Here is a 27,174-nt window from a genome sequence, read left to right on the forward strand (position 1 = left end):
AATATATATGTGTGTGTGTGTGTGTGTGTGTGTGTGTGTGTGTGTGTGTGTGTGTGTGTGTGCGCGCGCGCGCGCGCGTGTGTAAATTTTAATTTATTACTTAATAACGTATAGATAATTAATTATATTAATACTTAAGAATAGACATTATTTCAAACTTTTCTAAGCTTATTATTTTATTTTAAATTTTATTTATTTAATTGTTTTTATTTATTTTTATTTATTATTATTTTTATATTTTTTACTTTCTTATTTACTTTTCATTTTATTATTTTATTATACCTTTTTCATTAACTTTTTTGTTCTTATTTTTTTTATAATGATATATAATTATTATGTGCATTATGGAAGAAACGCTCGACTCCTTAATCTTATACCGGGACCATCGGGCTTTCCAATTATTGGCAATGCGCTCCAATGCTATGTGTCAGTAGGTAAGTACAAAATTTCTAATCTATTTACATTAATTACACAAGTGAAAATTCATGAATCATTTATTCTGGAACACATATTTATCAAAATTATTACATGTAGATTACTTATCTGAGCATTTCTCTTTGCAATAACAATTTGCAATCCATTATTCTTATCTTTATTATTATTTGTTCTTACCTTTACTATTTATTTGTTTTTAAAGTATTTGAATAAAGGTACATCAATATTGAAAATTAATCGTATAAAAAAATTTTTGCGTGCATAATATAATTTTCAGAAGAACTATGGAAGCTGCTCTGTACATTATCTAATGAATATTATCCCATTTTTAAATTCGGGGGTTTCTTTGTGTATGGAGTGTGTATCAATCATCCAGATGATTTAGAGGTAATAAAAGAAATTCAATACTTTATACACATTACGATTGAATTAGATTTAAGTGTTTTGCAATTGGTAAAAAGATTTTTGTAGATAAAAAACGTTTTTTAAAAAAAATGAAGAGATAAAGCGACACTCCATCGAGACTAGATTAAATTAGAGAAATACAATTAATAAATTATTAGTGTATATCTAGGATTAAATGATATAATAAATAGATAATACTTCTTTCTATTTCTGGTGATTTCAGACGATTCTAAGCAGCACTAAGCACATCGAGAAAGGTCGTTAGTATGACTTAATACATCCCTGATTAAACGCAGGTCTTCTCACTAGCAAAGGTAATAACATAATAACGTTAATATATAAGTATATACTTTTCTATTGCGGCTTGTTGTCGATGTGCCTTCACCACAGGAAATCAAATAAAAAGTTACAATTGGACTTAAAATATTATTTTACACGATATATTTATACAACTTTCTTGTTGTGAAAATTAATAAATTTAAAAGTAAATTGGAAGTGAGATGTTGAGGGATAATTTCGCCGCGATGCATGTATTCTCAAATAAAAGTAATAGAGAGATATTTTAGTTAAGTCAAACACCATCACTAATAAATTATCATTAATATAATAGACTTATTAATTAAATTAAATTTATTTCTATTTGCTAATTTATAAACATTTAATTACAAAATAAAACTTGCAATTCCTCTTACCGTAAAAATTCCATGGAAAAATGTTTATAAAGAAATATTGTAGATACAAGAAAAATAAATATAAAATAATAATGTGTTATTTGAGAATTGTTCAATAAACATTAAACTAAGAGTGCTAATAATCTTATACAATATTGTCTGTATTTTATGGCAAAATTTTACGTTATCTTGTTTATAGGAGTTAAGTGGCAAACGCGGCGAAAGATATTAACACCTACATTTCATTTTAATATATTGAATCAATTTGTCGATATCTTAATCAAAGAGGGGGATTGCATGACAAAATCTTTAAAAGATGTCGGAACACCGGTTGTAAAGGATTTATCATCCTTTATTAGTGAACATACGTTAAACGCGATATGCGGTAAGGGCTCTTATTGTATATTACATACAGGATAGAATTTCATTTTAGATTATAGCTTAAAATAAGAATAGAATTTGTTCTCCTATACAAAGTATCTCTCAATTCTAGAAATAAAGATATATAATATCCGATTTTTATTATATATATATATATATATATATATATATATATATATATTTAAAGTTATTTAGAAAATATTCAGTTGTGAATAATTTTCGATCATTTCACTTTTCTTATATAATAAGTATATAATAAGTCTTATATAATAAGTAAATAGAAACTGTCATGGGCGTCTCTCTGCAAAAACTTGGCGAGTTCCAAAAGCAGTATCGAAATGTGATTCACGAAATAATTGAAGTGATGCTTTACAGGTAATTCATGGATACAGTATATAATTATGTGATATATCTATGATCCTCTAACTTATAATTATAATACATCTATATATTTGAAAGAAAAATTAATGAATAATCATGTCAAGATAGACTTCGTAAAGACGTCACTTAGTTTCACACGTCGGCAATTTGCAATCAAAATCTATTATATGTGTATCACTAAATGTTTCATTATAAAATTGTTTGTAATCTTCAAGATGTTAAACATATCAGATTAAAAATTAAAAGAAAAATGAATCGTGTGCAAAATTTGTAAATAAATTATCTTTGATCAAAGAATCTATAGCTAAAATAAAATTGTGTTTTTAGAAAATTTTATTTTTTTCGTAATATAGTTTTAAATTTTTTATATATCCTTTACTATCTATAATTATTTAAAAATTACTCTGAATTTATAGTTTTAAATAACGCTTTTCCAAAATGATGTTATTGAAATTATATATTATTATTGAATTTTGATTTAGAGTAAGAAGGCCTTGGTTTTATAACGATTTATTATTCTCATTGTCATCACAAGGAAGAAAGCAAAAGAAAGTCTTGAAAATATTGCATGGATTCACGGAAAAAGCACGTCATAAAGCATATTTTGAATCTTACATTTCTACATTTTTATGTAAAATAATCTATTTTACATTTTTATGTAAAATAAATCTCATAATCTTTGTAGGATTATGTTATTAATCATAAATATTAGTAATAAATAATAATATTATGCTATAAATTCTCTATGATATAGTACAATGTACCATTGCCGTTTAATACAAATCATTTTAAAAATTAAATATTGTACTCGTATAGATTATCATGGAAAGAAAACTTTATCACAAACGCACTTACAACATATACTTAAAAAACCTTGAAAGTATCAAAGAGACAGACGTCGAAATGTCTGGAAGTATGTAAGAAATCAGAACTTCTAATTTAAGTTTGACTGTGCAATCTAATATTATAAATTATGTAATTACACGTAACAGTGCAACATATGTGTTTCCTGTAAAATTAAATCATTATTATTTGCGATAAAGTTTAAATTTTAAACGATAAGAATGTTATATAATTAACGCGGCAAGCAAACGTATATTGTTGTCACTATGATTTGTTTCTAGTTAAAAAAAAGCGGTTAGCCATGTTGGACCTTTTAATAGCGGCGTCTCAAGAAAATTCTTTAACTGATTTGGACATCAGAGAGGAAGTCGATACGTTTATGTTCGAAGTATGTATCTGTAATTTTTCTAATTTTTTGACATGATATCTAAGTACGTATAACAATATGATATGCGTATAATTATAGGGCCATGATACTACGGCGGCAGGCATAATGTTTACTTTACTACTATTAGCTGAACACAGAGATATTCAGGTACTTATTTCTCGCAATATATTGTAATATACAAGATTATTTAAATTATGATTTTTATTCAAACTAATACAGATATCAGATTATTGATATATGTTTTTCTTATACATATATATATATATATATATATATATATATATATTCCAAAGAGATTAAAACATATCTAAACTAAATGTACATATTCTATTATGTTTTATTAAAAATTTATTTATATCTATGAATACACATAGAAACTACAAAAAAAATATGTTTTAATTATTATGATACAGGAGCGAGTGAGGATTGAGATCGATAATGTGATGCAAAAGAACGAAGAAAAACTTAACATGAGTTCATTGCAAAATTTATCAAATTTAGAAAGATGTGTAAAAAAAGCGTTACGTTTGTATCCTAGCGCGTTTTTCATATTACGAAACCCTAGGGAAGATGTAAAATTACGTAATTATTTAATTAGTCACTTTTTTGTTGTATACATTTTTGAATATGTTACATGTAATACATATAATACGACGTATATTATTAAGTGTAAAATAATTAATTATAATAGTATTTTAAGAATACAATATATTATATTTTATTTTTCTCAACAAATTCTTATTTTCGTAAATTTTAGTTTTTTTTAATTTTATAATATGCTTTTTTTCAGAATCATATATCGTACTCCCTGGGACGATCTTATATCTTAATATTTACGGAGTTCACAGAGATCCCAATTTTTGGCCAAATCCAGAAGTATTTGATCCGGATAGATTCTTGCCCGAAAGGATAAAAAATCGTCATCCTTATTCTTATATACCATTCAGCGCAGGACCCAGAAATTGCATAGGTGAATTGATCGTGAATACTATTTTTTCTCGTGTTGATTATTTTTAATAAATTTCGCATTGTAGGTCAACGGTTCGGTCTGCTGGAGATGAAAGCTCTAATAGCTCCTTTAGTGTATAATTTTTACTTGGAACCCATTGATTACTTAAAAGATATTCGATTAAAGTTTGATATTATACTTCGTCCTTCTCATCCGGTTCATCTTAGATTCATCCCGATCAAATGCAAATAGTCATTTAAAGCTAACGTTAATACCGTATGAACATAAGAAGTTTCAATCAAATGAATATAAGAAGTTGTATCTTGTTCATGTAGTGAAGACATTTTACTTGCGAACAAAAATTAAGCTGAGTCTAATATAAGTTATTGAAATTAGGAAAATACCGAAGAAAAATAATATATATATACAGGGTGAGCCATTTTAATTAACGCACGCAATTATTTCGGAAACAAAGCATTTTAGAGAAAAATGTTTCAGACAAAAGTTTTATGGTTTCGAGAGGGCCATAAGATGGTATCATTGGTTTGACACTGAAGAATCATTTGAAGGTTACGTGAAGGTCACTTCAATTGTTTTAAATGGAACACCCTATATATTTTTACACATTCTTGTAGCTTATCTCGAGAGCTTTCCAAAACACTATAATTAAGTACCTTTTCGTTAAGTACTTTTTGAGTTATGAGGCTTGAAATAATTTCTTAATTTTACATAAATCGTAAAATATCTTGTAAAATATTCATTTTTCGATTATCTTACCTTAATAATTTTACGTACAAAATAATGAGAGGAATCAATTGGTGTAAAGAAAACACATAGTTGTTTTTAAGAAAAAATATGGAATTGTTAATTGCAAATTACATATTTTTTCTTCAAAACAACTATGTGTTTTCTTTACACCAGTTGATTCCTCTCATTATTTTGTACGTAAAAGTATTAAGGTAAGATAATCGAAAAATGAATATTTTACAAGATATTTTACGGTTTATGTAAAATTAAGAAATTATTTCAAGCCTCATAACTCAAAAAGTACTTAACGAAAAGGTACTTAATTATAGTGTTTTGGAAAGCTCTCGAGATAAGCTACAAGAATATGCAATGACAAATAGTAGGTTCCATTTAAGAAATTGAAGGTGACCTTCATGTGACCTTCAAATAACTCTTCGAGGTCAAATCAATGATACCATCTTATGGCCCCCTCGAAACCATAAAACTTTTGTCTGAAACATTTTTCTCTAAAATGCTTTGTTTCCGAAATAATTGCGTGCGTTAATTAAAATGGCTCACCCTGTATATACAGGGTGGCAGAGAAATTTTGACAGTCCCGAAGTGTGAAGGTAGATTGGCTCAAATTAAGAAGTAAGCTACTATACTATTTTGTGATATTCGCAATAATTAACGAAAAATTAATTAAAGAAGATCGACCAATGCGCGTGGCTCGAAGCACACGATGGCGAAGGCGGTCTGACTGTAACATAATGGCGGCGCGCGGCGAAGCGGTGATTGGGGAGGGGAGGGGCCTTCGCCACGCGCTTACACACTCATCGCTCCTCCCCTCCCCAATCACCGCTTCGCCGCGCGCCGCCATTATGTTACAGTTAGACCGCCTTCGCCGTCGTGTGCTTCTAGCCACGCGCATTGGCCGATCTTCTTTAATTAATTTTTCGTTAATTATTGCGAATATCGCAAAATAGTATAGTACCTTCCTTCTTAATTTGAGCCAATCTACCTTCTTACTTCGTGAAGATCAAAAATTGCCTGACACCCTGTATATGTATATATATCAGAAAAATGAAATTAATTGAGGTGCGACAAAATTTCATGAAAATTATCATTTAGTTATAGCTATAATGCTAAATATAGTTATAATCTATTTTAATTATAGTTATAGCTATAGTTATAGTTATATTATAATTAAAGTCTATATAATCGCGATTGTAACAGCAGATTAGTCAAAATATTAATGTGCAATATATAAACATTTATTATACAAAACTTTTTTATGTAAAAAATATTTTATTATAGGGAAGTTTTTTCGTACAAAAATAATTTAAACTTTATAATAAAGAGTTTAGTTGTATATTCTTTTATTCAGCCAATTCAACGGAAAGCCATTTTTCATTAAATTAGTCCGGAATTCTTTCGCTGAGTGGAAATAAAAAAATTATATACAGGATGAGTCAAAAGTATGTTTTAAAAATTTGTGAGCGTGTTCCTGGATAAAAAGGAAGAACAAATGTTCATATGAACATATGGTCGCAAATGCTTTATTGTCGAGATAATGGATATAAATCAGCAGTATCAAAAAACAAAAAAAAACAAAAAAAACAAACAATAAGAAAATTGTAAACGTTCAAATAAAGCATTATTTGATACTGCTGATTTATGTCCATTATCTCGACAACAAAGCATTTGCGACCATATGTTCATATGAACATTTGTTCTTCCTTTTTATCCAGGAACAAGCTCACAAATTTTTAAAACATACTTTTGACTCACCCTGTATAATATACAGGGTGTCCGATTCGTGAGGGACCAAACGAAAAGTGATGATAGATTGGGTCAAACTAAGAAGAAAAGTCCTCTATCATTTTGCAAAATTCGCAATAATTATTAAGTAATAAGCAAAAATGTCACATGAAGGTTTAATTTTTTAAATGGAACCCCCTATTTTTTATTATGTATTCTTATAGCTTATCTCGAGAGCTTTCCAAAACACTAAATAAAGTATTTCTTCATTGAGTACTTTTCGAGTTATGAGGCTTGAAATAATTTCTTAATTTTACATAAACCATAAAATATCTAGTAAAATATTCATTTTTCGATTATCTTACCTTAATACTTTTATATGCAAAATAATGAGAGGAATCAATTGGTGTAAAAAAAACATAGTTGTTTTTAAGAAAAAATATGTAATTGTTAATTGCAAATTACATATCTTTTTTTAAAAACAACTATGTTTTTCTTTACACCAATTGATTCCTCTTATTGTTTTGTACATAAAAGTATTAAGGTAAGATAATCGAAAAATGAATATTTTACTAGATATTTTATGGTTTATGTAAAATTAAGAAATTATTTCAAGCCTCATAACTCGAAAAGTACTCAATGAAGAAATACTTTATTATAGTGTTTTGGAAAGCTCTCGAGATAAGCTATAAGAATACATAATAAAAAATAGGGGGTTCCATTAAAAAAATTAAAGGTAACCTTCATGTGACATTTTTGCTTATTACTTAATAATTATTGCGAATTTTGCAAAATGGTAGAGGACTTTTCTTCTTAGTTTGACCCAATCTATCATCACTTTTCATTTGGTCCCTCACGAATCGGACACCCTGTATAATATATAAATTTCTTTTTTTATTAACATTTTTTTTTTATTAACATTCTTTTATTAATATTCTTTTAGTGAAAATGTTTTATCTGATAAATTGGTTCAATATATGATTGTATACATGTTTTACTTTACTTCCTTTTAATTAAATCTCATATATATATATTATGATACCTGTTTCTCATATTTTTTTAGTTTCGCATCTATATCCATATTATGTAATCTTATTATATTTTAATATTTCGAAAACGTATTAAATCAAATGAATAAGATCTTATAGCGCTTGTATCTCTGTTTATTCTTAATAGAGGCAATTTCTGAAAGTGATAACATTATTCTTATAGACAAAAAAGCACTACGCAATAAAGTATACACTTCAGTAACATTCTCTGGCATAACAATTTTTTTTAACAATTTATTTATAAACTATATCTTACTTTATTATCGAAGTATCATGTTATTTTCAACGTTTTCAATGTCTTTTCTTATAAGCTTTTTTAATGACATAGATTAATCGAATGAATAGATTAACGATACATATGTAAATTCAAAATTTGTATTTAGCGAACTAACATCTTTGTATGCTCTTTTCTGATATTCTACTATCCTTTCGTTGCATTTATAAGATAATGATTATCGATATTAATTATTTCATTTTATTCTGATTGAAACGGGAGATGGTAATAAACAAATCTGTTAATTATAGATAAAAGTTATATAAATCGATATTTTATTGTTCTCATTTCTCATTGCATCGAATTCTAATGTATTCGACATATGTAGTTGAAGTCGACAATTTGTTAAAGAAAAAAAGAAATGAGGTTTCTCATAAAGAGAGTGACACAAATGTCATTCTCTGATTTTTATAAGATATGAATATGTTATCCAAATAAAAAAATAAGTGATATGTATATTATTTTATTTATTTTCTTATAGTAACACAAAATCCTGAAAAGAATAGACTTTTATAATTTCAAAGGTTATCAAAATTGAACGTGATCACACTTGTATTCCTTATGAATATAATCTCTCTCAAAGTAGAACATATGATTTGAGAACCATGAGTGCGATAATAAGTATCTTTAAATACTATTAAAATTAAAATACAATGCAAAAAATAAAATGTTTTTCCTTATATATCATATCGAGTTTGTATCTCGATTTTGAAAAAGATTCGTATTAAACGAAAATAATTGCTATTGTAAATCAATATAATTTAAACTTTGAATCTCGAGTCAAATTTTTCTAGAAATTTTCTTTTCTAAAATAAAAAGGGCGTCACAATCATTTTTATTTTTTTCATATACAGGGTGAGCCATTTTAATTAACGCACGCAATTATTTCGGAAACAAAGCATTTTAGAGAAAAATGTTTCAGACAAAAGTTTTATGGTTTCGAGGGGGCCATAAGATGGTATCATTGGTTTGATACTGAAGAGTCATTTGAAGGTCACGTGAAGGTCACTTCAATTTTTTTAAATGGAACACCCTATATATTTTTGCACACTCTTGTAGCTTATCTCGAGAGCTTTCCAAAACACTATAATTAAGTACCTTTTCGTTGAGTACTTTTTGAATTATGAGGCTTGAAATAATTTCTTAATTTTACATAAACCGTAAAATATCTTGTAAAATATTCATTTTTCGATTATCTTACCTTAATACTTTTACGTACAAAATAATGAGAGGAATCAATTGGTCTAAAGAAAATACATAGTTGTTTTGAAGAAAAAATATGTAATTTGCAATTAACAATTCCATATTTTTTCTTAAAAACAACTATGTGTTTTCTTTACACCAATTGATTCCTCTCATTATTTTGTACGTAAAAGTATTAAGGTAAGATAATCGAAAAATGAATATTTTACAAGATATTTTACGGTTTATGTAAAATTAAGAAATTATTTCAAGCCTCATAACTCAAAAAGTACTTAACGAAAAGGTACTTAGTTATAGTGTTTTGGAAAGCTCTCGTGATAAGCTACAAGAGTGTGCAAAACTATATAGGGTGTTCCACTTAAAAAAATTGAAGTGACCTTCACGTGACCTTCAAATGACTCTTCAGTATCAAACCAATGATACCATCTTATGGCCCCCTCGAAACCATAAAACTTTTGTCTGAAACATTTTTCTCTAAAATGCTTTGTTTCCGAAATAATTGCGTGCGTTAATTAAAATGGCTCACCCTGTATACAGGGTGACCCATTTTAACTTAGGCAGCCAAATAACTCGAAAAATAAGCAAGATAGAGAAAAATGTTTTAGACAAAAGTTGTATGGTTTCGAGGGGGCCATAAGATGGTATCATTGGTTTGACCTTGAAGAGTCATTTGAAGGTCACGTGAAGGTCACTTCAATTTTTTTAAATGGAATACCCTATATATTTTTGTACATTCTTGTAGCTTATTTCGAGAGCTTTCCAAAACACTATAATTAAGTACCTTTCCGTTAAGTACTTTTTGAGTTATGATGCTTGAAATAATTTCTTAATTTTACATGAACCGTAAAATATCTTGTAAAATATTCATTTTTCGATTATCTTACCTTAATACTTTTATGTACAAAATAATGAGAGGAATCAATTGGTGTAAAGAAAACACATAATTGTTTCGAAAGAAAAAATGCAATTGTTAATCGCAAATTACATTTTTTTTTTCGAAACAATTATGTGTTTTCTTTACACCAATTGATTCCTCTCATTATTTTGTACATAAAACTATTAAGGTAAGGTAATCGAAAAATGAATATTTTACAAGATATTTTACGGTTTATGTAAAATTAAGAAATTATTTCAAGCCTCATAACTCAAAAAGTACTTAACGAAAATGTACTTAATTATAGTGTTTTGGAAAGCTCTCGAGATGAGCTACAAGAATGTACAAAAATATATAGGATGTTCCATTTAAAAAAATTGAAGTGACCTTCACGTGACCTTCAAATGACTCTTCAAGGTCAAACCAATGATACCATCTTATGGCCCCCTCGAAACCATACAACTTTTGTCTAAAACATTTTTCTCTATCTTGCTTATTTTTCGAGTTATTTGGCTGCCTAAGTTAAAATGGGTCACCCTGTATAAGACAAAAAATATGTTACTAAGTTTTTAATCAAAGTGACGTTATTTAAACGTTCGTCTACTAAGAAAACTGATTATTAATACGGCTTTGAATTAAGAGGCTATAAATACAGGCCTCAGACTTCCATTATCAGTTCACGCAGAAATTTCCACTGGCTTATATATCTGCTTGATGAGATTTGCAATTTCACTTAAATCACTTGAGTTGTGTCTCGATTGATCATCGCATCAAAGTATCTATCAGGTAATCTTTATAATATTTGCATAAAATAAAATTTTATAACGTTCTATTGCAAAATTCCTATATTTAATATAATTTTTTTCAAACACCACAAGTTGTTTGATTGCTATAATTTTAGTAAATTATTATAATATGTGTTATAATATTTCATATTATTATATTATTAAATGTACATTATATTAATCTTGCAGACATGTTTGATGCAATGATTATGCAAAATCAATAAGCGATATTTAAATAAGTAAAGAAAAGACAAACGCTTCTAAGCGATCGAGAAAATTATATAATTTATTTATTATATGTGTGAAACATATTATTAGGTAAACAATTTTAAAAGAAAGCAGAAAAATATGTTGAAAATAATTCTTTGTTTATGACAGAATTTACAAATTAAATAGCTCCGGTTTATTACAAACTAACTCTCATCATTATATATCAGTATAAAAGTATATTTATTGACTTAAGGTACTTACATATTTGTACAGTAATAAGCTATAACTGTGCATTATGATATGATTACTTAATAATTGTTTATGTTTCGTTACAGTTAAAGTACAAATAAAATTATAACACTGCTAAAAACAATTTATATTAATTGTTTGATATAATAGATGTAAGAATAACACTCGTGTTAATGTAATACTATTAAATACAATTGAGATTTTGCAATAGAATTTTACAAAATTTTATGTTCTACAATAAAAAAAAATAGAGAAACATTTGCAAACAATGGTTGATTAAAAAATTTTTACTTGATTCATTAATTTAATATATAAATAATGTTTTTTCCCTTTACCGTGAACAAATTTATCATATTTTTTACAGCTTGTGTTAAAATTATTAACTACAAAAATATACGATTAATATAAATTAGAATGATCGTTTTCTCATATTCTCTCTATTTCAGTATCTTTCTCTATTCAGGATATCAAGGTAATTGACAATCAAATATCATTTACTTTGTGACATGTGCGATTCAAGATTAAAAAAGTAATAAACAGAAGAAAGTTAAACTCAAATAAACGACCAAGAACATCAGCACGAAAGAAACAATGTTCATTACTATATTGATATTATCCATATTTATTTTAATGATATATAATTATTATGTGCATTATGGAAGAAACGCTCGACTCCTTAATCTTATACCGGGACCATCGGGCTTTCCAATTATTGGCAATGCGCTCCAATGCTATGTGTCAGTAGGTAAGTACAAAATTTCTAATCTATTTACATTAATTACACAAGTGAAAATTCATGAATCATTTATTCTGGAACACATATTTATCAAAATTATTACATGTAGATTACTTATCTGAGCATTTCTCTTTGCAATAACAATTTGCAATCCATTATTCTTATCTTTATTATTATTTGTTCTTACCTTTATTATTTATTTGTTTTTAAAGTATTTGAATAAAGGTACATCAATATTGAAATTTAATCGTATAAAAAAATTTTTGCGTGCATAATATAATTTTCAGAAGAACTATGGAAGCTGCTCTGTACATTATCTAATGAATATTATCCCATTTTTAAATTCGGGGGTTTCTTTGTGTATGGAGTGTGTATCAATCATCCAGATGATTTAGAGGTAATAAAAGAAATTCAATACTTTATACACATTACGATTGAATTAGATTTAAGTGTTTTGCAATTGGCAAAAAGATTTTTGTAGATAAAAAACGTTTTTTAAAAAAAATGAAGAGATAAAGCGACACTCCATCGAGATTAGATTAAATTAGAGAAATACAATTAATAAATTATTAGTGTATATCTAGGATTAAATGATATAATAAATAGATAATACTTTTTTCTATTTCTGATTTCAGACACTTCTAAGCAGCACTAAGCACATCGAGAAAGGTCGTTTGTATGACTTATTACATTCCTGGTTAAACACAGGTCTTCTCACTAGCAAAGGTAATAACATAATAACGTTAATATATAAGTATATACTTTTCTATTGCGGCTTGTTGTCGATGTGCCTTCACCACAGGAAATCAAATAAAAAGTTACAATTGGACTTATAATACTATTTTAAATGATAAATTTATACAACCTTCTTGTTGTGAAAATTAATCAATTTAGAAGTAAATTGCAAGTGAGATGTTGAGGGATAATTTCGCCGTGATGCATGTATTCTCAAATAAAAGTAATAGAGAGATATTTTAGTTAAACACCATCACTAATAAATTATCATTAATATAATACACTTATTTAATTAAATTAAATTTATTTCTATTTGCTAATTTATAAACATTTAATTACAAAATAAAACTTGCAATTCCTCTTACCGTAAAAATTCCATGGAAAAAGGTTTATAAAAGAATATTGTAGATACAAGAAAAATAAATATAAAATAATAATGTGTTATTTGAGAATTGTTCAATAAACATTAAACTAAGAGTGCTAATAATCTTATACAATATTGTCTGTATTTTATGGCAAAATTTTACGTTATCTTGTTTATAGGAGTTAAGTGGCAAACGCGGCGAAAGATATTAACACCTACATTTCATTTTAATATATTGAATCAATTTGTCGATATCTTAATCAAAGAGGGGGATTGCATGACAAAATCTTTAAAAGATGTCGGAACACCGGTTGTAAAGGATTTATCATCCTTTATTAGTGAACATACGTTAAACGCGATATGCGGTAAGGGCTCTTATTGTATATTACATACAGGATAGAATTTCATTTTAGATTATAGCTTAAAATAAGAATAGAATTTGTTCTCCTATACAAAGTATCTCTCAATTCTAGAAATAAAGATATATAATATCCGATTTTTATTATATATATATATATATATATATATATATATATATATATTTAAAGTTATTTAGAAAATATTCAGTTGTGAATAATTTTCGATCATTTCACTTTTCTTATATAATAAGTATATAATAAGTCTTATATAATAAGTAAATAGAAACTGTCATGGGCGTCTCTCTGCAAAAACTTGGCGAGTTCCAAAAGCAGTATCGAAATGTGATTCACGAAATAATTGAAGTGATGCTTTACAGGTAATTCATGGATACAGTATATAATTATGTGATATATCTATGATCCTCTAACTTATAATTATAATACATCTATATATTTGAAAGAAAAATTAATGAATAATCATGTCAAGATAGACTTCGTAAAGACGTCACTTAGTTTCACACGTCGTCAATTTGCAATCAAAATCTATTATATGTGTATCACTAAATGTTTCATTATAAAATTGTTTGTAATCTTCAAGATGTTAAACATATCAGATTAAAAATTAAAAGAAAAATGAATCGTGTGCAAAATTTGTAAATAAATTATCTTTGATCAAAGAATCTATAGCTAAAATAAAATTGTGTTTTTAGAAAATTTTATTTTTTTCGTAATATAGTTTTAAATTTTTTATATATCCTTTACTATCTATAATTATTTAAAAATTACTCTGAATTTATAGTTTTAAATAACGCTTTTCCAAAATGATGTTATTGAAATTATATATTATTATTGAATTTTGATTTAGAGTAAGAAGGCCTTGGTTTTATAACGATTTATTATTCTCATTGTCATCACAAGGAAGAAAGCAAAAGAAAGTCTTGAAAATATTGCATGGATTCACGGAAAAAGCACGTCATAAAGCATATTTTGAATCTTACATTTCTACATTTTTATGTAAAATAATCTATTTTACATTTTTATGTAAAATAAATCTCATAATCTTTGTAGGATTATGTTATTAATCATAAATATTAGTAATAAATAATAATATTATGCTATAAATTCTCTATGATATAGTACAATGTACCATTGCCGTTTAATACAAATCATTTTAAAAATTAAATATTGTACTCGTATAGATTATCATGGAAAGAAAACTTTATCACAAACGCACTTACAACATATACTTAAAAAACCTTGAAAGTATCAAAGAGACAGACGTCGAAATGTCTGGAAGTATGTAAGAAATCAGAACTTCTAATTTAAGTTTGACTGTGCAATCTAATATTATAAATTATGTAATTACACGTAACAGTGCAACATATGTGTTTCCTGTAAAATTAAATCATTATTATTTGCGATAAAGTTTAAATTTTAAACGATAAGAATGTTATATAATTAACGCGGCAAGCAAACGTATATTGTTGTCACTATGATTTGTTTCTAGTTAAAAAAAAGCGGTTAGCCATGTTGGACCTTTTAATAGCGGCGTCTCAAGAAAATTCTTTAACTGATTTGGACATCAGAGAGGAAGTCGATACGTTTATGTTCGAAGTATGTATCTGTAATTTTTCTAATTTTTTGACATGATATCTAAGTACGTATAACAATATGATATGCGTATAATTATAGGGCCATGATACTACGGCGGCAGGCATAATGTTTACTTTACTACTATTAGCTGAACACAGAGATATTCAGGTACTTATTTCTCGCAATATATTGTAATATACAAGATTATTTAAATTATGATTTTTATTCAAACTAATACAGATATCAGATTATTGATATATGTTTTTCTTATACATATATATATATATATATATATATATATATATATATATATGTATAAGAAAAACATATATCAATAATCTGATATCTGTATTAGTTTGAATAAAAATCATAATTTAAATAATCTTGTATATTACAATATATTGCGAGAAATAAGTACCTGAATATCTCTGTGTTCAGCTAATAGTAGTAAAGTAAACATTATGCCTGCCGCCGTAGTATCATGGCCCTATAATTATACGCATATCATATTGTTATACGTACTTAGATATCATGTCAAAAAATTAGAAAAATTACAGATACATACTTCGAACATAAACGTATCGACTTCCTCTCTGATGTCCAAATCAGTTAAAGAATTTTCTTGAGACGCCGCTATTAAAAGGTCCAACATGGCTAACCGCTTTTTTTTAACTAGAAACAAATCATAGTGACAACAATATACGTTTGCTTGCCGCGTTAATTATATAACATTCTTATCGTTTAAAATTTAAACTTTATCGCAAATAATAATGATTTAATTTTACAGGAAACACATATGTTGCACTGTTACGTGTAATTACATAATTTATAATATTAGATTGCACAGTCAAACTTAAATTAGAAGTTCTGATTTCTTACATACTTCCAGACTATATATATATATATAGGGTGTTAGAAAAGTCTAAATTAGAAGTTCTGATTTCTTACATACTTCCAGACTATATATATATATATATAGGGTGTTAGAAAAGTCTGGAAACGGTCAAATATCTCGAAAACGAAACGTTTCTGAGAAAAATGTTTCGAACCAAAGATGTAGGATTTCAAAAGATCTATTTACTGGCGCTGTGAGTTTAACCTTGGGTGGCGTCGCCAAGGTCAGAGCAAGTTCACCTAGAATTTTTTAAATGGGACCCCCTATTTTTTATTACTTATTCTTGTAGCTTATCTCGAGAGCTTTCCAAAACACTATAATAAAGTATTTCTTCATTGAGTACTTTTCGAGTTATGAGGCTTGAAATAATTACTTAATTTTATATAAACCATAAAATATCTAGTAAAATATTTCATTTTTCGATTATCTTACCTTAATACTTTTATGTACAAAATAATGAAAGTAATCAATTGGTGTAAAGAAAACATACAGTTGTTTTTAAGAAAAAATATGGAATTGTTGATTGCAAATTACATTAAGGTAAGATATTAAGGTATTAAGGTAAGATAATCGAAAAATGAATATTTTACTAGATATTTTATGGTTTATATAAAATTAGGAAATTATTTCAAGCCTCATAACTCGAAAAGTACTCAATGAAGAAATACTTTATTATAGTGTTTTGGAAAGATCTTGAGATAAGCTACAAGAATAAGTAATAAAAAATAGGGCGTCCCGTTTAAAAAATTCTAGGTGACCTTCCTCTGACCTTAGCAACGCCACCCAAGGTTAAACTCATAGAGCCAGTAAATAGATCTTTTGAAATCCCATGACTTTGGATTGAAACATTTTTCTCAGAAACGTTTCGTTTTCGAGATATTTGACCGTTTCCAGCCTTTTCTAACAACCTGTATGTATTCCAAAGAAATTAAAACATATGTAAACTAAATGTACATATTCTATTATGTTTTATTAAAAATTTATTTATATCTATGAATACACATAGAAACTACAAAAAAAATATGTTTTAATTATTATGATACAGGAGCGAGTGAGGATTGAGATCGATAATGTGATGCAAAAGAACGAAGAAAAACTTAACATGAGTTCATTGCAAAATTTATCATATTTAGAAAGGTGTATAAAAGAAGCGTTACGTTTGTATCCTAGCGTGTTTTTCATATTACGAAACCCTAGGGAAGATGTAAAATTACGTAATTATTTAATTAGTCACTTTTTTTTGTATATATTTTTGAACATGTTACATATAATACATATAATACGACGTATATTATTGAATGTAAAATAATTAATTAGTATTTTAAGAATACAACATATTATATTTTATTTTTCTCAACAAATTCTTATTTTCGTAAATTTTAGTATTTTTTAATCTTATAATATGCTTTTTTTCAGAATCATATATCGTACCCTCTGGGACGATCTTATATCTCAATATTTACGGAGTTCACAGAGATTCCAATTTTTGGCCGAATCCAGAAGTATTTGATCCGGATAGATTCTTGCCCGAAAGGATAAAAAATCGTCATCCTTATTCTTATATACCATTCAGCGCAGGACCCAGAAATTGCATAGGTGAATTGATCGTGAATATTATTTTTTCTCGTATTGATTATTTTTAATAAATTTCGCATTGTAGGTCAACGGTTCGGTCTGCTGGAGATGAAAGCTCTAATAGCTCCATTAGTGTATAATTTTTACTTGGAACCCATTGAGTATTTAAAAGATATCAGATTAAAGTTTGATTTAATACTTCGTCCTTCTCATCCGGTTCATATTAGATTCATCCCGATGAAAGGCAAACAGCCGTTCAAAACTAACGCGGGTACTGCAAGAAGTGATGTACTATAACAAGGCGACAAATTGCAAAAATTGAAGACAATTGTTATGCATGTTATATGTGTACAACATTATATTTGTGAAGAAAATATTATATTTGTAAACATTATATTTAATCGTGAAAATATCCACATAAAACAACCTTATAAGTCTGTATATCTAAATATATTATGTAAGGATCCTCTATCATTATTTGCAATCGCAATAAAAATGTATATCTATAAAATATACACATGCTAAGCTAATAACAATCTTTTCTCTGCGACTTATTCAATAAAGCAATAGAGATGAGAATATATTGCTAACAAAAATTAGTGTAAGTCTAATATAGATTGTTATCATATTAATAAGAGATATATTTAAAACTTATGATAAATAATTGATTAAATAATTGAATGATAAATATTTAAAACTTATGATAAATAATCTGATGTTTTTGTATTTTAATTTCTAAGTTATATTACTTTTTCTTATATTAAATATTTAATATATAAACATTCTTTTTTCTAACACCCTATTCAAATAAAAAAATTGTTAATCTCGTTCTTTTGCAATTGTGACAGTGGATTTATCGTCATACGATACAACTTTGAAATTAATTTTATTAAATGCAAAATATTATTTACATTATATTTGCTTTGTTGACCTTTGTTTTAAATTAAACGCATACTTTAAATGAGATATGTATTGTTTGCAAAGCACGACAATAAATTAAATTCCTTCTTGTCATAAAACTCGCGGGAAAGAGATATATCGCATAGATTTACATTTACATTATATATATATATATATATATATATATATATATATATATATATACACACACACACACACACACACATATATGATTATTATACTATTTTTTCTCTACAAGTTTCGGATTGAAAGTACCGCCTCGCGTAAACAAATTAAATCGAGGAGACACATTAATTTTATCGTGCGATATATACATGATTGCACGAGCATTAAAAAACGTGACCTCAAAAAAAGTCGCAGCATATCATTGGGAGTCGCACATTGATGTTGCCACAAGGAAAGTAAACTAAAACGCGCGCATATGAGTTATCTCAAGAATGCTCTTCGACCATGATTCTTCTTTTTCTCTCTTTATTGTCTCCTTACTTCAAGCGATTAATCTTTATTGCATTAATCAGAAATGAAATACGATGTTACAAACAATTCCGACTTTATACACAAGATATTTTATTAACTCAATATTAATTTGGATAATAAACATAGTAATAAAGATAGTAACTGATTTTGTCTGAAGTTTTCTTGGAAGTGAATTTTATTTATCAAAACTTTTAATATATTTATCTTAAATTGGGAATCTCTTAAAATTCTATTTAAAATTACAAAAGATTCTAAGGAATTAAAACCCAATTAATTTCTACGAACAAAATTTATTTCGTTAATTAACCTTTTTGTCTAATCAAAAAATTTGGAAATTTAATAATTATCATAATTTATATTGCTTCGAAATAAACAGCACATGACTGTTCCACAATCATTTTTATTTTTTCATATAAATACAACAAAAAATATGTCACTTAGACTTTAATCAAAGTAGTATTATCAAAGTATTATTTAATCGTCCGCTTCTTAAGAAAACTGATTACTAATACAGCTTTGAATTAAGAGGGTATAAATACAGGCCTCAGACTTTTATAATCAGTTCTTGCAGAAATTTGCACTGACTTATATATCTGTTTGAAAAGATTTGCAATTCCATTTAAATCATTTGGGTTACGATTGATCATCGCATCGTATCAGGTAATCTTTATAATATTAGCGTAAAATAAAATTTTATAACGTTCTATTGCAAAATTACAATGCTTAATACAATTTATTTCAAACACCATAAGTTGTTTGATTATTATAATTTTATTGAATTATTATAATATGTTATAATATTTCATATTAATAACTTATTAAATGTACATTATATTAATATTGCAGACATGTTTGATGCAATGATTAGATATACAAAATCGACAAGCGATATTTAGATAAGTTAAAAAAAAACAAACGCTTTTAAGCGATCAAAAAAATTATACAATTTATTTATTATATGTGTGAAACATATTATTAGGTTAACAATTTTAAAAGAAAGCAGAAAAAAATGTTCAAAATAATTCTTTGTTTATGACAGAATTTGCAAATTAAATAGCTTCGGTTTATTACAAAGTAATTCTCATCATTATATATCAATAAATAAATATATTTATTTTATTTGCATATATTGATTTTACTTGTATACTTGTACAGTAATGAACTGAAATTGTGCATTATGATATGATCGCTTATGAATTCTTTACATTTCTTTACAGTTAAAGAATAAATAAAATTATAACACTGCTAAAAACAATATATATTAATTATTTGACATAATAGATGTAAAAATAACACTCGCGCTAATTGTAATGCTATTAAATAAAATTGAGATTTTGCAATAGAATTTCACGAAATTTTATATTATACAATAAATAGAGAAACAATTACAAACAATGGATGATTAAAAAATTTTTTTACTTGATTGACTAATTTAGCACATAAATAATGTTTTTTCCCTTTATCATAAACAAACTTATCATATTTTTTATAGCTCATTAAAATTATTAACTACAAAAAATATACGATTAATGCAGATTAGAATGATCGTTCTCTCATATTCTCTATATTTCAGTATCTTTCTCGGTTTATGATTATTTAGGATATCAGGATAATAATCAATTTTATTGACAACCAAATATCATTTATTTTGTGACATGTGCGATCCAAGATTAAAAAAGCAATAAATAGAAGAAAGTTAAACTCAATTAAACGATCAAAAACATCAGAACGGAAGAAATGATGTTCATTACTATATTGGTATTATTCATATTTATTTTATTGATATATAATTATTACGTGCATTATGAAAGAAACGATCGACACCTTAATCTTATACCGGGACCATCGGGCTTTCCAATTATTGGTAATGCGCTCCAATGCTATGTGTCAGCAGGTAAATACAAAATTTCTAATATTTTTACATTAATTGATCTATCATTTATACAAGTAAAAATTCATGAATCATTTATTCTGGAACATATATTTATGAAAATTATTACATATAGATTACTTATCTAAGCACTTCTCTTTGCTAATAACAACTTGCAATCTATTATTCTTCTCTTCATTATTATTTATTCTTATCTTTATTATTTATTTGTTTTTAACGTATTTGAATTAAGATGTATCAATATTGAAAATTAATTGTATAAAAAATTTTTGTGTGTATTGATATTTATAATATAATTTTCAGAGAAACTATGGAAACTGCTCTGTACATTATCTAATGAATATTATCCCATTTTTAAATTCGGATTTTTCTTTGTGTATGGAGTGTGTATCAATCATCCAGATGATTTAGAGGTAATAAAAGGAATTCAATACTTTATACACATTACGACTGAATTAGATTTAAGTGTCTTCCAATTCGCAAGAAGATTTTTGTTGATAAAAAACGTTTCTTAAAAAAAATGAAGAGACAAAGCGACACTCCATCGAGATTCGATTAAAATAGAGAATTACAATTAATAAATTATTAGTATATCTAGGATTAAATGATATAATAAATAGATAATACTTTTTTCTATTTCTGGTGATTTCAGACAATTCTAAGCAGCACTAAGCACATCGAGAAAGGTCGTTTGTATGACTTATTACATCCCTGGTTAAACACAGGTCTTCTCACTAGCAAAGGTAATAACATAATAACGTTAATATATAAGTATACTTTTCTATTGCGGCTTGTTGTCGATGTGTCTTCACCACAGGAAATCAAATAAAAAGTTACAATTGGACTTATAATATTATTTTACACGATATATTTATACAACTTTCTTGTTGTGAAAATTAATAAATTTAAAAGTAAATTGGAAGTGAGATATTGAGAAATAATTTTGCCGCGATGCATGTATTTTCAAATAAAAGTAATAGAGAGATATTTTAGTTAAGTCAAACACCATCACTAATAAATTATCATTAACATAATAGACTGTTATCACAAAGTTTATTTTAACAGTCTTTAATTAATAATAAAGCTCTTGTGATGACGATACAATGAATGCTACGCAAGACGCTGCACGTTATATATATATGTATATTAACTTGAACAAAGGAAGGGCGCACGCGCGTTGTACTAAATAAAAATAAAACTACTCGAGCGAGTGTTGGTAACAAAAAGAAACATTAATTAAACTAAAAAATTAACACTCCCCCTCAACACGAGCATACTTATAAAATTACATTAGGGCTAGACCCATACCTTGTACGCATCTGATATGGTTATGTTTAACAGAACTTTTTGTCAAAATATCAGCATACATGTTTTCTGTTGGAGTATACTTAACATCTATTTCGCCGTTTTCGTATTTTTCGCGCACAAAATGATATTTTATATCTATGTGCTTTGTACGGGAATGATGCACGGGATTTTTCATTAAAGTTTGGGCTCCTAGGTTATCGCAGTGTATAATTATTTTATCTATTTTTAAACTTGTTATGCCTAATTCTTGCATCATGCTACGTAGATACACTGCTTCTTTAGTTGCTTCTGTTAAAGACATGTACTCTGCCTCAGTACTAGATAAGGCAGTTGTTTTTTGTTTTTTTGATTCCCATGTTATTGCAGCGTTAGCCATCACAAAGAAATAGCCTGAATGAGATCTCCTATCGGTCGAATCTGAGGCCCAGTCTGAGTCTGCGTAACCTAAAATTGGCTTCCCAGTTTTCTGAAAATACAAACTTTGATTTGTCGTTCCTCTCAAATATCTAAGTACATGTTTTGTGGCAAGCCAATGTTGTTTTTGGGGATTTTGGTTGAATCGGCTCAAAAAACTTACTGAGTAAGCTAAATCCGGACGCGTTGCTACTGCTAGATACATTAAACTTCCAATTAAAGATTAGTATTCATGTTTACTTACTTCCGCGTTCTCTGTTATATTTATCTCCTTTGATAAATCAAGTTTTGGTATTAACGGAGTTGCTTTGGGTTTTGATTCTAACATACCAAAACGTAACAGTAAGTCCTGAGCATACTTTTGCTGTTTTACAGAAACTGATTTTGTGAGTTTATCTTGGATAAACTCGATGCCTAAACAATAACGTAGTAAGCCTAATTCTCTTGTTTGAAATTCTCGATTTAAGCATCGTATTAATTCATGATAAAGCTTGACATCGTTTGTAGCAACCACTAAGTCGTCTACGTAAACTAAAACAAACAAAATATTTGAATTAGACCTTTTTACATAAAAACATTTGTCACTGTTTAATGGATTCATTCCGTGATTTTTTAGTTTCGAATCTAATTTCTTGTGCCATTGACGTCCAGACTGTTTCGGTCCATAAATGGATCTTTTAAGTAAGCAAACTAAATTTTCTTCGCCAGGTTTTATAAAAGCTTCAGGTTGCTTCATGTACACGTTTTCTTCTAACTCTCCATTGATATACGCCATTTCTATATCTAATTGGTATAGAGTGAGATCTAATTCTACTGATAGAGCAACTAAGATTCTCAGCGAGCTTAATCTTGCAACCGGAGAAAAAGTGTCGACGAAATCAAGTCCAGGTCGTTGAGCGCAGCTTTTAGCCACCAAACGGGCTTTTCTTCGTTCGACGGATCCATCTTGACGATATTTAGTTTTCAGTACCCAGCGACAACCGATGGCTTTGCAGTTTTTAGGAAGTTCGCATAGCGTCCAAGTATTATTACGCACTAAGGCTTCGTATTCTTCAAACATGGCCTTTTTCCACTCTTGTTTTTGTAGTCCAAATAATGCTTCTTTTATAGTGATATCTCCTATTGCACTATATGCCATCTGTACGTTATGTTGCATAGTGTCGGTTTCAGTGTTGTCAGAATGCTCGACATAAGGTTGATAAATTTTCCGGGGTCTCCCCCTTTTTCCCGTTTTTAGTAGTTTTGGTCTACCAGAGCCACGTTTTGGGGTCATATAATCTTTCAAATCTGTGTCCTCTTCTCTATCCGTGTTCATTTGAAGATCAGGCGGCCCTTCATCTTTTAAATCGTCTTCTTCTTGATCGCTTTCTATATTATTTTCAATTGTATCGTCTTTACTCTGTTTATCTTGATGCATATCTTCGGCATAATCTTCCTTGGTTATTGGAATTTGATCTGTTGTGAGAATAAGTTCATCTATAACCTTTATGTCTCTGCTTTTAATTACCTTTTTCGATTCAGGATCCCATAGCCGATAAGCTTTCGTGTCAGTTGCATATCCAAGAAGAATGTGTTCTTTGGATTTAGGTTCAAGTTTTCCTCTTGTCGGAGCCTTATTTAAGACGTAAGCTTTGCATCCAAAAGTTTTGAAATGTGAGACATTTGGTTTTCTTCCGAACCAACTTTCAAAGGGAGTCATGTTGCCCAATACTTTCGTTGGACATCGATTTCTGATATATGCAGCCGTTGAAACAGCTTCTGCCCAGAATTCATTGGATAAATTGGCTTGCGATAATAAACATCTCGCCATTTCTACGAGAGTCCTATTCATCCTCTCGGCGATTCCGTTCTGTTGTGGAGTATAAGATATCGTATATTCACGCTTGATTCCTGCCTTTTCTACTTCTTGATCGAACAATTGTCCACTATATTCAAGGCCGTTGTCAGAACGTAAAATTTTAATTTTGCAATCCTTTTGGTTCTCGACTAGCGATTTGTACTTCATAAAAGCTTCTTTAACTTCGTCCTTCGACTTTAGAAAATAAACTGCCGTCCATCTTGATTTATGATCGATAAAAGTGGCGAAATATCTAGCGCCTCCTATACTTTTTGTTCTCATCGGACCACAGACATCAGATGAGACAATTTCCAACAACCTTCGACATTTAGTGTTTGATTGCTTTGGAAATGGGTTGGCAGTTTGCTTATTTTGCACGCAAACTTTGCAAGAAAAATTCTGCTGAGAGAACTCAGGGGTGCCGAGAACTAATTTTTCGGATGACAACCTTTTTAAATCAAATATATTTAAATGACCATAGCGTTGGTGCCACAATTCCATTTGTCCGACATTTGATCTGGCGTTGCCGGCGAAATCCGAAATTGATTCTAAAAAATAGAGACCGTTATTCGCCTTAGCCCTTAATATTTTATTGCCTCCTGGATTCAAAACTGTGGCAGTATTTTCTGTTAATAGAATTTTGCGACCGTTAGTAGTAGCTTTAGACGCAGAAAATAAATTTGTACTTAATTCAGGGACGTAAAGCGTATTTTTCAATTTTATTCAATGGAGTCGTGTCCCCTCTGCTAACGACAAATAAACGGTACCAATTCCTTTTATGTCTGATAATTTATCGTTTGCGAGTCTTACCTTTTGATTGACGATTGTTTATAAATCGACAAACCTGTTTCGATCCTTGCACATATGGGATGTCGCTCCGCTGTCTAGATACCATTTTTCTGTCTCTTCTGATTTTACGTTGAATGCATTTATGAAATTTTCTTTATTTGCCATACGCTTGCAGCAAGTATCTTTATTTATGGCATAAAATGCGTCTTCGGCATACGTTGCTTCCTCATTTTTCTTTTTCCAGCATTGTGCAATTTTGTGTCCTCGCTTGTGGCAATAATGACATTTAAAAGGCTTGACTTCCTTCTCGATTGTAGTTTTAGAACCTTTATCTATTTTATGTTCTCCTTTGAACTTGGGTTTATTTTTCTTTACGTGAAGAGCATTTTGTTGATTTTGCGTTGATTCCTTTCCTTTTCTAGCCTGAAATTCTTCCAAGAGTTTTATTTTTAACGTTTCAGGATCAGGTAAAACATCTCTAGCCTCGATAGCGCATCGAAAATTTTCAAAACTGTCGGGTACACTATATAGAAGTAATATTGTTACCAAGTCGTCTGCGATATTGATATCCATTTCTTTTAACTTGTCAATGGTCCCGAAAAATTTGTTTAAATGTTCATCCATACCTTCCTCACTGGACATTCTTGTAAAAATAAGCTGTTTCAATAAGGTAGCCTTACGGACGGGGCCTTTCGACTGGTACACATCTTCAAGTTTTACCCACACATCTCTTGACGTTTGACAATGCTTTATATGGCATAATTCTGACGGGCAAATGTTCAAAATAATGTCAGCTTTTGCCTTTTGGTCCGCCAATTCCCATGCCGGAATGTCAGGTTCATTCTGCGGGCGAGCCTTCATGCCATTTACATATAACCATCGTTCATTACGTACGAGAACCGCTTGCATCTGCATTCTCCATGTATCATAATTGTCCTTTGACAATCTCTCTACTGGTGTGAAATGCATAGACATTTTGGTTTTTACAATTACGTTCCGTATGTTCGTTCTCTAACCTTACTTCTGTATCACAATTTGTTACAGTTGTATTTTACCACAATTTTATAGAACTGCAGGGCGAATATATATATTGCGGAATCCTGGGCCCATAACCATTGTTATCACAAAGTTTATTTTAACAGTCTTTAATCAATAATAAAGCATTAATAATAAATTTTGTGCCCTGTGCACACAAATAAGTTTCAACGAAAACCTAATTCTCGTTGAACTTACGCACTACCATCCGCGTTTGGCTCTTACTGCCCGTTTAAATTTAAGTTTATGTTTAATAATAAAGCTCTTATGATGACGATACAATGAATGCTACCCTGGCAAAAATGAGACGTTTCATGAACGTTTGTTTGGCGTTTACATGAACGTTTGTGGAAGTTCGTCGAGAGTTTAAAAACGATTAGTAAAGAGTTTGTAGAACAAAAATTGCAACACTGCAGCGTTTGAAAGACGTTTGTACATAGCGTTTTTGAGAGTTTGCATAGCGTTTACATGGCGTATGCAAAGAGTTCTTTAAACATTTATAGATCCTCTATTAAGTTTAATTTCATCTTTGGAAACTGTAGCCGATCCACTAGCTCGTTGGGATCGTCCCAGTGCACGTAATCGATTTTATTGTCGGTTAGCGTCATCGCGCGAGGCATGAATACTCCCGTTCCGGATTTATTCTTTTTCGATTCGATCG

The 27,174-nt window shown here is 28.5% G+C and overlaps 4 protein-coding genes across 6 annotated transcripts in view; 3 read left to right on the top strand and 1 right to left on the bottom strand.

The window, feature by feature from the left end:
• Positions 1 to 1,103: 1,103 nt before the first annotated feature.
• Positions 1,104 to 4,705, top strand: LOC145964928 (cytochrome P450 4C1-like). Its single transcript, XM_083088080.1, has 10 exons — positions 1,104 to 1,154; positions 1,711 to 1,896; positions 2,174 to 2,267; positions 2,756 to 2,858; positions 3,090 to 3,186; positions 3,398 to 3,504; positions 3,583 to 3,651; positions 3,918 to 4,086; positions 4,295 to 4,474; positions 4,539 to 4,705. Exons 2-10 carry the CDS (start codon positions 1,809 to 1,811, stop codon positions 4,703 to 4,705), a joined length of 1,074 nt encoding a protein of 357 aa, XP_082944206.1. The 5' UTR covers positions 1,104 to 1,154; positions 1,711 to 1,808.
• A 6,280-nt stretch (positions 4,706 to 10,985) lies between these two features.
• On the top strand, positions 10,986 to 18,475 carry LOC145965123 (cytochrome P450 4C1-like). 2 transcript variants are annotated; one of them, XR_014436625.1, is made up of 13 exons: positions 10,986 to 11,126; positions 12,031 to 12,329; positions 12,608 to 12,717; positions 12,956 to 13,046; positions 13,599 to 13,784; positions 14,062 to 14,155; positions 14,644 to 14,746; positions 14,978 to 15,074; positions 15,286 to 15,392; positions 15,471 to 15,539; positions 17,312 to 17,403; positions 17,683 to 17,862; positions 17,927 to 18,063. XR_014436625.1 is itself a non-coding variant. In XM_083088462.1 (13 exons), exons 2-13 carry the CDS (start codon positions 12,176 to 12,178, stop codon positions 18,136 to 18,138), a joined length of 1,572 nt encoding a protein of 523 aa, XP_082944588.1. In that variant the 5' UTR covers positions 10,988 to 11,126; positions 12,031 to 12,175; the 3' UTR covers positions 18,139 to 18,475. The 2 variants fall into 2 exon arrangements, 1 of the variants encoding a protein (XP_082944588.1); XM_083088462.1 differs by having other exon boundaries at positions 10,988 to 11,126; positions 17,312 to 17,480; positions 17,927 to 18,475.
• LOC145965124 (cytochrome P450 4C1-like) lies at positions 15,732 to 16,241 on the bottom strand. The gene is made up of 2 exons (XM_083088464.1): positions 15,937 to 16,241; positions 15,732 to 15,858 (listed from the first exon to the last, which is right to left on the bottom strand). Exons 1-2 carry the CDS (start codon positions 16,021 to 16,023, stop codon positions 15,763 to 15,765), a joined length of 183 nt encoding a protein of 60 aa, XP_082944590.1. The 5' UTR covers positions 16,024 to 16,241; the 3' UTR covers positions 15,732 to 15,762.
• Positions 18,476 to 19,809: 1,334 nt separating the features above from the next.
• LOC145964990 (cytochrome P450 4C1-like) overlaps positions 19,810 to 27,174 on the top strand; it is a 29,391-nt gene continuing 22,026 nt past the window's right edge. Inside the window, exons 1-4 of one of the 2 annotated variants that reach the window (XM_083088197.1) lie at positions 19,810 to 19,899; positions 20,813 to 21,133; positions 21,434 to 21,543; positions 21,783 to 21,873. In XM_083088197.1, the coding sequence (XP_082944323.1) occupies positions 20,977 to 21,133; positions 21,434 to 21,543; positions 21,783 to 21,873 (358 nt within the window). In that variant the 5' untranslated portion in view covers positions 19,810 to 19,899; positions 20,813 to 20,976. Of the gene's footprint in view, positions 19,900 to 20,726; positions 21,134 to 21,433; positions 21,544 to 21,782; positions 21,874 to 27,174 lie in introns of those variants that run through there. The other variant, XM_083088198.1, reaches the window with a different exon arrangement.

This window comes from Camponotus vicinus, unplaced genomic scaffold (genome assembly GCF_025532165.1).
Source record: "Camponotus vicinus isolate PSW18456_S1 unplaced genomic scaffold, iyCamVici1.0 SCAF_14, whole genome shotgun sequence".
Lineage (NCBI taxonomy): Eukaryota > Metazoa > Arthropoda > Insecta > Hymenoptera > Formicidae > Camponotus > Camponotus vicinus.

What these genes read in the sequence shown, in the direction of transcription:
- LOC145964928 (XM_083088080.1), top strand. Translation starts at nt 1,809, where the DNA reads ATGACAAAATCTTTAAAAGATGTCGGAACACCGGTTGTAAAGGATTTA. An exon ending in TCGATACGTTTATGTTCGAA is followed by an intron (nt 3,505 to 3,582) that starts GTATGTATCTGT and finishes GTATAATTATAG; the next exon opens with GGCCATGATACTACGGCGGC. An exon ending in TAGGGAAGATGTAAAATTAC is followed by an intron (nt 4,087 to 4,294) that starts GTAATTATTTAA and finishes GCTTTTTTTCAG; the next exon opens with AATCATATATCGTACTCCCT.
- LOC145965123 (XM_083088462.1), top strand. Translation starts at nt 12,176, where the DNA reads ATGTTCATTACTATATTGATATTATCCATATTTATTTTAATGATATAT. An exon ending in ATCATCCAGATGATTTAGAG is followed by an intron (nt 12,718 to 12,955) that starts GTAATAAAAGAA and finishes TTCTGATTTCAG; the next exon opens with ACACTTCTAAGCAGCACTAA. An exon ending in TCGATACGTTTATGTTCGAA is followed by an intron (nt 15,393 to 15,470) that starts GTATGTATCTGT and finishes GTATAATTATAG; the next exon opens with GGCCATGATACTACGGCGGC.
- LOC145965124 (XM_083088464.1), bottom strand. Translation starts at nt 16,023, where the DNA reads ATGTTGGACCTTTTAATAGCGGCGTCTCAAGAAAATTCTTTAACTGAT. An exon ending in TCGATACGTTTATGTTCGAA is followed by an intron (nt 15,859 to 15,936) that starts GTATGTATCTGT and finishes GTATAATTATAG; the next exon opens with GGCCATGATACTACGGCGGC.